The sequence below is a fragment of the Crinia signifera genome, chromosome 6, assembly GCF_055691185.1.
Source record: "Crinia signifera chromosome 6, ASM5569118v1, whole genome shotgun sequence".
NCBI lineage: Eukaryota > Metazoa > Chordata > Amphibia > Anura > Myobatrachidae > Crinia > Crinia signifera.
In genome coordinates, this window is record NC_139222.1 from 47,096,959 (window position 1) to 47,109,042 (window position 12,084).

A 12,084-nucleotide genomic window follows, 5' to 3' on the forward strand; every position below is an offset into this window, starting at 1 on the left:
TTTCATTTTCATAAGGTACGAAGGAGAAAAAGCACCCCAAAATCTGTGCCCCAATTTCTCCCGAGTACGGCAATGCCTCACATGTGACCAAAAAATACCATTTGGGTGCATGGCAGGACTCAGCAGGGAAGGAGCCATATTTGGATTTTGCAGCACAGATTCTGGTGGAATGAATGGTGGGTGCTATGTCGCATTAGCAAGACCCCCGAAGCACCAATACAGTGGAACCCCCCCACAAGTCACCCCATTTTGCAAACTACACCCCTCAGGGAATTTATCTAGGGGTATAGCGTACATTTCAAACCCCCAGGGGTTTCACCAATTTTGATACAACTGGGCTGTGCAAATGAAAAATTACATTTTTTACACAAAAATGCAGATCTGGCTCAAAATTTTTCATTTTCACAAGGAATGAAGGAGACAAAGCACCCCAAAATCTGTGCCCCAATTTCTCCCGAGTACGGCAATGCCTCACATGTGCCCAAAAAATACCAGTTGGGTGCATGGCAGGACTCAGAAGGGAAGGAGTGATTTTTGGATTTTGCAGCACAGATTCTGGTTGAATGACCCCTGAAGCACCTATACAGTGGAACCCCCCCACAAGTGACCCCATTTTGCAAACTACACCCTTCAGGGAATTCATCAGGGGGTATAGTGTACATTTCAAACCCCCAGGGGTTTCACCAATTTTGATACAACTGAGCTGTGAAAATGAAAAATTAATTTTTTTCATTTTCACAGCCCAGTTGTATCAAAATTGGTGAAACCACTGGGGGTTTGAAATGTACACTATACCCCTTGATGAATTCCCTGAGGGGTGTAGTTTGCAAAATGGGGTCACTTGTGGGGGGGTTCCTAACTTTTAGCATCTTATGGTGCCTAGAAACCTACATGGTGCCTAAAAAAATAATCTCATAAAAAGGAGGCTCCAAAATCAAGTAGGTGCTCCTTCTATTATGAAGCCTGTGGTTTGGTCACCGTGCACACTAGGGCCACATATAGGATATTTATGAAAACCAAAGAATTGGGGGAATCAATTTTTAGTCACATTTCTCTAGTAAAATCTACTGTATTCGTTAGAAAAATGTATTAAAATTGAAACTCTGCAAAAAAAAAGAAATTTTGAAATTCCACCTACACTTTGTTTTAATTCCTGTGAAACACCTAAAGGGTTAACAAACTTCCAAAATGCTGTTTTGAATACTGTGAGGGGTGCAGTTTTTGAAATGGCATCATTTATGGGGGTGTCTCACATACAAGTACCTCAAAGTCACATCAGAACTGAACTGGTCCCTAAAAAAATCAGTGTTTGAAATTTTCTTGAAAATTTGAGAATTTGCTATTCATATTGTAAGCCTCCTAGTGTCCCAAAAAATTAAAAGGAAGTTGAAATAATGATGTCAACATAAAGTAGACATATGGTCTATGTTAGTTATTCACTATTTTGAGTGGTAAGATTATTTGTCTCACAAGCAGAAAATTTAACATTTTGCAAATCGCTAAATTTTCCATTTTTTCACGATATTTTGGTATTTTTCACAAAAAAACACAGACTGTATCGACCCAAATTTACCACTAATTTGAAGTACAAGGTGTCACGAAAAAACAATCTCAAAACCACTGGGATAAGTAAAAGCAAAAAAAAGTTATCCCCACTTAAGTGAGACATGTCAGATTTGAAAAAAATGGCTCTGTCAGGAACGCAAAAACTAGCTCTGTCAGGAAGGGGTTAATTGAATCGACCCGTTCTACCTTATGCCAGTGTTGTTTACATTCTTATGTGAAGATGGGGCATGGTTTTTCAATTAAAGGGCACATTTCATTGACAATTTTAATATGTAAGGCAATCCATGTGAGCAGTGTCCTTACCACTTTTATATTAAGTACTTAAGTAATCATGGTTTTCATTTTCAGCAGCATGCCATGCATCCTTGGTTTATAGTGTATATGCTTGTTAAACTTTATTGGTTATCCTCCCTGTTCAGCTGCATCAGCTTTTAGAATATTTATAATGTGATAGATCCCATGAACCTTTACAAATGTTTCTAAATGTTACTTCATTTATGCTTATGTTGAACCATTTCCAATGCTCAGAGGTATGTCCGTTTAAATCCGTAAGTGTTGACCTTGTACTATCGCAGTCTTAATTTAAATTTTATATGTCCAGTTTTACTGATTTTATACTCCTTGCACAGTGGCCGGTCTGATAGAGAGATGCGTGCGGCTGGCCTTTGCCTTCAGACTGTGTGGGGTTTTAAAGAGCTTCGGAGACCACTGGAAAAAGAGGGATGGAAAAAGAGTGACTTCCAGGTATGTGCATCCATAACACACAGCTTTCCATTGAGGTAAAACTGCATTTTGTATGTGTAAACAAGCAACTGCTATTTAATCCGTGTGGTTGCTTGTGGTTTTTTTTTGGGTCCCATTAGACATTTTTCTATGGTTTTGTCTTTTTCTAAGCACTCCACAACTTCAATTTCAAAGTCCTAGTTTGCTTAGCAGGGAGGAAATTTTACATTCATTTGTCAATATTGTAGACTTATTTCCTTTCTTTGCTTTAACACGGAGTGCCAACGTTACTGTTAAGTGATCCTCAAAATATGCACTAAAATGCAATGATACTCTCAGCGACTAATTTTTGGGTGCAATATTTTCTAAGCTTCAGTTGGCTTGGCAGTATTTTGTTTTTACTAAAAGAACGGTTGCAGTGAGCAATGATGGCGTTTTTAGCAGAAATTTTCGAGGATTGCTCACCACAATGTTGGCACTCAAAGGGTTAAGGGGGATATTCAATCACCGTTGAGCATCTCTCGTGGGGGAGATGCTCGATGGGCCCTATTCAATGCTGTCTTCCCCGACAGCATTGAACAGGGTTTCCTGGCAGAACGAGCCCGACATCTCTAGCTGTCGGGCTCGTTCTGCCGAGAACAGCCGGGAAGTGACGAGCTGCCGGCTGCAGCTCGTCACTTCCCGGCCGCAACTCGCGGCCACGCCCCCTTCTCGTCCCGCTGCAGGCGGGACATTGAATCCCGCCTGCATGTTCTCAGTCAAGCTGACCGAGAACGGGACTGGGTCACGGCAGGCGAGCAAGCTCATTGTGACCCGAACATTGAATACCCCCCTAAGTGTACTTTTTTTTTTTTTTTTAGCTGTCCATTTCATGTAAGTAGATTTAGGTTATCGTGTGTATGTATGTGGGTCTATATGTATATATGTGTGTGTGTGTAAAAATGTTTTTTTATTTTAAGGTGTCGTTTCCTGGCACAAAGCGAGATCAGGGCTTTGATGATAGCACACTCCCTCTTATTGACCGAAACCAAAAGAATGGTAAATGTTTAAGAAGTGAACATAATATTTAGAAGAAAAAAAAAGACCAAAACTTGAGTATTATCCTCTGACACTGCTTCTCCTGCAACGCTTTCCTATGTGGGCTCTCCTTTACACTGCCCATCCCAGTAACTACTAAGGTCATAGAGTGTTGTACTTTCCTGGTTGCAGCTTAAGCAACATCTACATCATGTCTAAAAACCACCTTTGCTGCTTTGCCATAAACCGCTTCACCATCCACTTTTAAGGGAAAATTGACACAATCTGTAGAAACAGCCACGCTTGAATTCACTAACATACCCATACTAAAGATCTCAGACAATATAGGAGAGAAAAACCTCATACTCCCTTCCTCTTCTTCCTCCTCCATTAACTTTGCTTTTAGGCACTAGGCACATCTACAGCCTGTCTCTCTCCACAAACCTTTTCCTGTTGCATTGATTCTGTAACTCTTCAGCTGCTACAAAAGTTCTCTGTTCCCCTTTGTTTCCAACATAACTATTTATTTTATAACTTGCAATGATGGCATCCATTGGCAATCTGTCTATTCCTACTTGGCTAACTGTTTACTAGTATATCCATGTCCATTCCAGTCAGATTTTTCTGCATATTTAAATCCATGGAAATATTAATGTCTTAAGGTGGCCATACATCAGAAAGACATTGCACCCAATCATACAATCTCAATGGATTGTATGCAGATTGTGTGTACACAATCATACAATAACACAATCTCCCTGCCCAGATTGCTGCATGTTAGATCAGTTGGGATTGGGAGCAGATTGCATGTGCTTTTAAGCACATGCAATTTGTCTTTAGATGGCTCATACAACCAGAGTTATGTGACAATCTCTCCCTGACTAGCAGAGAAGAGAGGTACAGCTTCCGGGCGGCCATGGCAGTGAAGATACTGGGAGCCGCAGAAGTTTCCAAAAGGGAGAAGAGCAGGCGGCTGAAGAGCGCGGTGGACATCCTTTTTCACGATTCTGTTCACTAATCTGAAAACAGTTTTCAGAGGATTGCTTCATTAGAGCTATTTAATAATGGCATAACAGCAGATGTGAGCAGATTGGTAATTGATGTCAACCTGTCAATTTAAAAAAAAAAAAAATAAATAACACTGGATTTTTGGTACTCCTATCCTCTTGATTCTAGTAGGCCAGCCCCCTATTTAAATGAAGCTTCAATCATACAATCATGCAGCTGATGTATTGTATGACCGATTGTGAGTACATTGTGTGTTCAAAATCCACCAAAGACAGCTGGGGAGTTTAAGGGAAATTGGACACAATCATGATTGTAAAGGCCCCCATACATAGAGCTGACTTGTCCTGAGGACAAGTCTGACCCAATTCTCCTCCGAGCCGCCCGGCAGCTCCCCGGGAGGCTCACATACGATTAGGACTTGAGTTGCCATTTTTTACATGTGGTTAATCGGATTCGATTTATCACGCGTAAAAAAAAAAAAAATAACGGGGAGCTGCAGGGCGGTGAGGAGCAGTTGGGGCGGGCAGCGGCGGATCTCAAATGAGTGGCCGGCTGGGGAGGAAGGCGTGGGGCAGCAGCGCTAATCAGAGGACTCAGTGTGTCCAGCGCCGCAGCGGGCGGGCAGCAGCGGCGGCTATTACATCTTCAAAATAATATGTCAAATGACTCTCCGGCTTTTGATTGGCTGAGATAGAGCACTCTCAGCCAATCAGCGGCCACAGAGGGAGGCCACTGATTGGCTAAGAGTGCTCTATCTCAGCCAATCATTAGCCAGGCAGTCATTTGACATGCTATTTTAAAGTTGTAATTGCCGCGGCTGCTGCCCGCCCGCTACGGCGCTGGAGTGGACACTGATCATCATTCTGGTCACCGCCGCCTGCCCCAGCACTGCGCCCGCCCCACCGATTGCCGGTCAATCAGACCGCGCATCGGACCCGACGCCATGCCATGGAGAAACAATTTGGTCCGATTTAACGGGCCGATCGCAATCGGCCGAAATCGGACCAAATCGTCTCGATGTATGCCCACCTTAAGACCGGTCTTTCTGATGAATGGCCACCATTAGTCTACAATGTATTTCCTCAGGCTTTCTTTATGTTGAATTTTCTTAAATGTGCAATACTAGTGAATTAACAAAAAGATCATGAATTAAGAAGATTCAAAACTTAAATGGCACAAACCTAATGCTGTGTTGACTGTCCTTTCAGTACTCCCTTATTTGTAGACGTTCTATCTCTTCTTACTTACTTTACTCCTAGTGGAAAATTGGAATTTATGGTTATTTGGTCAATGCAATGATTACTTTTTATTTTGCTTTGTATTAATAGCTTTGCGTTTTTTTTGTTTGTTTTTTTGTGGCTTTACTAGATAAAAAGTCTGAGAATGTTGACATTCCCATGAATGAATTCAGACCAGGTAACATGTTTTGTGCATTTAACACTGACCTCTTTCCTCTAACAATACACCTTTACAGGTGTACTGTGGTTACATAATTTCAATCAATGCCTGCTTCAATTTTTGTTTTTCTTCAAACTAACATCATTATTTAACTTTTTGCTATAAATGTTCCTACACTTATGGAATTATTTACTAAAGCATTCAAAAATGAGGTACTTGTGTATTTGCAGGGTGCCCACTAAGCTATTTGATTTGTGGGCTATTCTGCGTAGTGAAATCGCATCGCACGTTTTCGTTTGATGTGATCTCACTAGTTAATTTATTCACTGCACCCTGACCGCCGATTGCATCACACGCAAAATGCAGAACACATCCTCCCTACTTTTTCATACCCCCACTATCCAAGTCGGCGTGGAGTTGTTTTTATAAAGTGAGGCAAAGGGGACACGGAAATGTAAAGTAATCCGCTTCCCCACGCTTCGGGCTCGGTGGCTCGCTGTGCTCGCCACACTTTATAAAATCAACTCCACGCCGACGTGGATAGTGGGGGTATAAAAAGGTCGGGAGGACGCGTAACTCACCCCCTCGCAGGGCTCACTGCGCTCGCCACGCTTCAGGCTGGCATGGATAGTTGGGGTGTTTTAGGAACACATTCACACCTACCATATCATAAATCTGAGACCATAATGACGACATGTGTTAACTGTTAACTGGATTTTACTTAAGAAGAAAATATCAAATTAACAAATTACAATAACAATTAATCAAGAACAAAGAAAATAATAAGAGTCATTCTGATTCTGCATCAGCCTTTGGAAGAAGAGAAAGTGCATAAATAATACGCTCAAAAGCATTTTCTGCGCCCAGTCTTTCGCCAGATAAATTCCTGTAGGCGCGCGGTGCCCATTTGACGCTTGTTGGACCATTTACAGAATCCCCAAAGGCACTCCATGTTCTGTGTGTGAACCCCTCTCTGGATCTACGAAGTTAAACCTGTGGTTCACCCGAGCATGGTAGTACCCTGCCTGCTCCAGCTGCTCGGTGTTATAGACACGCCTGCAATCGGAGTAGATGGTCATCCCCATTTTATTTGACAACTTAAGTTGTCGCTCACAGAAACTGATACTTGTGAGCTCCTCCGCCCATGAATAAATGAACCATATCAGTGTAAGGAAAGGTAAACGGCAACACGGGAACTAATGTGCCGCACGGAGGCTCACCTTCTTCTGACACGTTTTTATATGGCAGCGCCACTTGCACTCCTTCATATTTAAGCACATTGGGTGTCCATTAACACAAGTTTGTGTCACTGGCAGCAAATGCTGCTGCTGGAAAAAAAAAAAAACACTGGCGCCTCATCTGACCTGCGGCAAGTTGAACATTGTGACAGGTTCTGCAGCCATTACGCAGTCACTTCTCCGTCACCTCTGACTGAATCTGACAGGGAGCAGGAACACTACGCTACTTCTGACTGACTTCGTTATTTACTCTGCCCGCGCGAACACTATGCTGATTCTGACAGCGCAGCTATTCTAACTGCGTAGCAGGCACCGTGCTAATATACAAGTACCATAATAGCTAGTGAGATCGCATCGCACGGCCCGAAACCGTGCCATGCAAATTCACTACGCCTGCATACGTATACAAATTAAGCACCCTGCAAATACACAAGTACCTTTTTAAAGCTTCTTGTCAATGTGACTTCTGTATTTTGTAAAAGTCTATTGCTTGATTTTTGTCTTTTTTTACATTTGCAATGACCGCATTATTTTAGAACTCCTTGATTTTACCAAATCTTTGAAGTACAATGTAACTTTGGGAATTTGTAGATTCCTAGGATTTTAGGCCATCAAAATTGTCAATGTGAGCGATGGAAAAGGCCAAACACAAATCGGTTCATAAACTCAAGCAATAAACAAGACAATCTCCTGCATCAAACATTGGTCGCATATAGTACTGAAGATCTTGCAGGGATGCCATCTTTAAATAGAAATCGGTTTTGGAGCAGCTTTAGTTCCACGCTCACAGCCAGTGTGTGTGTGTGTCCACACACAAGCCAGGAACACTGTAATCTGCAACAGCATGCAGTGGAGTTAAGCATTGTCATTGGCATCTGTCACTCCAGAGACCATTACCATTGCTTCAAATTGCATTTCACCCGCCAGACTACTCTAGATTGTTTGGATGCTGTCTTCTTTACATTTGGAAGTGCATTTATTTAGTACTTTATTAGGCACCGTTTGTAGAGTTTTTTTTTTTTTTTTTTTAGCAGATGAGGGTGTGTGTGGTTTTTATTTTTTTTATTCACCTTTACTATTGATTTCCAGAGCAGGATGCTTTAAACTATATGAACATTTTTATTGGGGACGGGCATAGTATCCTGTACTAGTAGACAGTCTGATTAAGTATGAAGGCCAATGGCTAGCTGGTCCTCCTCCCTTTTCCCCTGCACATGAGGGAGGGGAGCAACTGATAATGCGCAGCAGTGTGCCTCATTAACAATATTGCGTGTGCACTCTAAACAAGATAGTTAACGGTATCACTCAGAAGGGCCCTTCTGAGCGATAGTAAAAAATATTTTCTTTGTGTGTGTGTATGCGGCTAAAGTCTTAATATAAACTGATTTAATGGTATAAACCAAAAATCCTATTTGCCACTTTCAATCTCTTTTCACAATTTTTTTTTTTTTTAGTTTGTGACGTATATAGAAACAATCACACGTTTCCAAATATTTTTCTTGTCCTTCAAAACATTTCTGTCCTAATTTGGATCTATTTCCTTTGCTGTGTCAGGTGTTGTAACGGAGTATAATACCATTTTCCCATGGGAAAGCCAGGTCGGACCCGGCTCCGAACTGGGTTCGGTGCTTTCACATTAAACCCGGGTTGCCTCGGTTTATAGGCCCGGGTGCTTTCACACCACACCTTGACCTGAGTCCATAGACCACTAACCCGGGTCCAAGGTGCAATGTGAAAGGGGTATACGAAACCTATTTGTTTTGAAATAAAAAAATGTAGTAGTCAATATTCAAATGGTGAAAATTGATTCAGAAATATGTTAAATACAGAATGTTCTAAAATGCTTTGCAGGATGTGTAGGACTGATGCACACTAGTAACATTGGTGTTTTTGTGATTGGAATTTCTCTTCCTTATAAAAGACATTTTCTTAACTCTTAAGTTTATGATCTGTTTCTGTGCATCTGTAGATGTAAATTTATTTAAATGGGGGAAGGAAATGGCCTTCTGCATTGTACAAATGGTCCAGAATATTATCCCATTAACACTTTTTTTACTTTGTTTATTTGTTTCAATCTCTTAGAACCATATCCACACAATGGGGAAAATAGCACTCGTCACCTAAACCGCTCTGGGGATCTCTCTGAACTGGAACCTCTCAAAGTAAGTTTTGCATCATGAGTCGTCCCCCCCCTCCCCCCCCTTCATGGTTCTGTACAACTTGGCAGTGTGCCATGCCATACTGTATGATCCACTGAATCACTGCATCTTGAATACTAATTCCAATAATGGTCATTGGTAGGCACTGCTAAATAATATCCATGATGTTTGGTATTCGGCTGCCATGTTGAAAGATGTTTCTATAACTGAGCAGGCATATTGGCAGCTTTGCAGAAATGCATAGTGTGGAACTTTTTGACCTGAACAAGAGCCTGTCAGACATGGTCCTAAAAATGTTGTAGGAGTTGTAGCGGTTAACTTCTTTTAGTGGTAGTTGCTTCGGTTGTTTTAAGAAAGCAGCCATAACTAGTGCATTTTACAAGTCTGAAACCGTTAATTTTTGAACTAAGATGATCTTTGACGCAATCAAGTTGTAGTGAATGGTGAGTTTACAGTGGGCAAGTGGCATATACAAGTGTTAAGTACAGCGTTAGTCATTCATATTTCCTCACTGCTTTGCACAATCCTAATCTCATTACTAATGGTCTCTATCACAGGAGAGATCTTTCAGTGCTGGGGGCTCCTTGGATCTTGGGGATGCTGAGGACCAACCAGTCTAACCCTCCATCTTTCGCATGTGTATGTAACGCAAGCTGTGTGTCATTGTATTCCATTCTTCCATGGTGTTTATGTGCATATACCTAGTTAGTGCAAATAGTCCTAGACCAGTGGCTTCCAGTCTTTAAGTCGTGTACACAAAGTTAAATTAAGTCGCACAATGTCTGCAACGTGTATGATGGTAATTCAATGGATAATTTTGTGAAACTAGAAGTAAAGCAAATGTGCAGCATAATCTTTTCGAAGTGCCCCATTGTTTATTTTGCCAGCACATGTCGTAGAAGGTGATGACGCACCAGCCAATCGGCTATGTTTGAAAAACTACATTTAGGAGTCGGTTGGCTGGTGCGTTATCACCTTTCACTTTATCTTCACACCAGGCTTAATAAATCTACCCGATGGAATGTCATTACTGACCTGCTTAGTGATTCCCTTAATGATGAATCCACGTTAAATAAGACATTAATGCAGTGTAAATCACACCATAATGCAGTGACCAAACATTTTTTTTTCCTGCATGCATTTGATAGTGAAAGAAAATTGGTGATGTTAGTGACCACAAAGTAACTTTTCACGTCTAGAGACACTCTGTGTCCATTGCGTTGAATTGAATTATACCTTTGTATTCCAAGTAACGCACTTTTACACAATCCAAAAATTACTTGCTTCAATGCCCCTATACACTGCGATTTGGGCAGGAATCACCCAATTCGGATGAATCGGCCCGTGAAATAGACACACACACCTATAAACATCCCGTCTGACCCGATGCGCGGTCCCGTGGACGGCTGCACATAAAATTTGCTAAATTTTATGTGCAGCCTGGAGCCTTGCGGGGGACGGCAGCGGGCAGGGGATGGAAGCTGCTGCCACCAGAGTGCCAGCGGGAGCAGGGGGTGGCACAGGGAGCCAGGCAGAAGATTCTGCCAGGGAGCGGCGGGAGCAGCAAAAAAAAGCCCAAACAAATGAATAGCAAGCCATCAATTGGCTGAAACCTCTCAGAGAGGTCTCGGCCAATCAGTGGCTGACCATTCATTTGTATGGGCTTTTAATTTTTTTAATGTTTTTTTAAGTGTCCTGCCACTGCCCTGCAGCATCTTCTCCTGCCCGGCTCCCTGCGTGATTTATCAAATGCAAAGCTTGGCACATCAAGTGCCAAATCGTGTTTGATACCCCGTGGAGCTGTCAGGATGATTAGGCCTAATGTTTGGGTGGCCTTCAGTCACCGTCTCGTGATTGGATTGAAAAGGAATCCATAGGTAATAGTTTTACTAGTCACCGCACAATAGACCCTTTGATACAGTGCTGTAAGACCGATTGGGAGCCACTGTTCTCTTATGGATGTGCTGCCTCTGACATCTGTGTTTTTATTTGCAGGGTAATGCTCACGCTTGAGTGATCTTCACAGAGATACTGGACCAGGGATGCTTCATGTTTTACCCCTCACTGCCTGTCTTTTCCAATCTAAAACCCCTTCCCCTCGTCTCTCTGCTGCATTCTGGAGCTAATTTGTGGACTGTAAATTGCTGTGACCATTAACGGGAATCTGGGACACGAGGCGCAGGAGGCGCGATAACACTGGAATATCGCAATAGTAACAGACTGACAGTGTAAATATGGGAACACTAACATATCATGATATGGCTGATACTGCGACACTAACAGTCTTTCAGGACAGATAATTGTGGTGCAGTTGTTCTGGCACCACCTACTTCTGATTTTTATAGGCTTATTATTTTTTTGTTTCCTGGGTGATCTGGTTACATGTTCCTCTTATGACACACTTAATTTTATATTTTTGTTTTTGTCGTTGCGCGCTCTCCCCCCCCCCCCCCCTTTTTTTTTTTTCTTAATTAATTTTTTATTTTCGTTTTTCCCTTTTCTCTAAATCACCAGTGGCCTTCTCTTGGGGGGGATAAAGGGAGGTGGCTGTGTAATGGAGTCCCCCTGACCAAACCCCAACTTGCTTCCCTCCAAACCTTTTCATAACAATCTGATGCCAAGGATTGTGTTTTTTATAAATAAAATTTTTAAGACAATCGTAATAAAAAAAAAAAAATGTATTGCGTGTTACTTTTCTTCAAGTTTTCCATTGTAAATGTTGTAGTATATTATTGCTCATAAAAGTATAAGGTTTATACACAGTCTTCCCTTACAGTGGAGTAAAATAATTTAACATGAAGTTGAAGCTGGAATTTTGATCTTTATTGCAATATCCTAAACTTTAGTTGGTACTACATTGGAAGCCACCATATGAAAAGTCATTGTACTTAGACACTTTTAAAATAGCAATACATAGTAATGGATTGGAATTCCAAATCCTAGATCTTGTCCATGGCTGTGTAAAAGCCAGGGGT

General features: G+C 41.7%; 1 protein-coding gene across 7 annotated transcripts in view; it reads left to right on the top strand.

The window, feature by feature from the left end:
* Positions 1-11,790, top strand: part of CTNND1 (catenin delta 1) — a 101,811-nt gene extending 90,021 nt beyond the window's left edge. For 2 of the 7 annotated variants that reach the window (XM_083146113.1, XM_083146118.1), the window contains 6 exons: positions 2,196-2,310; positions 3,249-3,327; positions 5,683-5,730; positions 9,033-9,112; positions 9,667-9,748; positions 11,105-11,790. In XM_083146113.1, coding sequence (XP_083002239.1) covers positions 2,196-2,310; positions 3,249-3,327; positions 5,683-5,730; positions 9,033-9,112; positions 9,667-9,729 — 385 coding nt within the window. In that variant the 3' untranslated portion in view covers positions 9,730-9,748; positions 11,105-11,790. The remainder of the gene's footprint in view (positions 1-2,195; positions 2,311-3,248; positions 3,328-5,682; positions 5,731-9,032; positions 9,113-9,666; positions 9,749-11,104) is intronic. The other 5 variants (XM_083146115.1, XM_083146114.1, XR_014444367.1 and 2 more) reach the window with 5 other exon arrangements.
* The last annotated feature ends 294 nt before the right edge of the window (positions 11,791-12,084 follow it).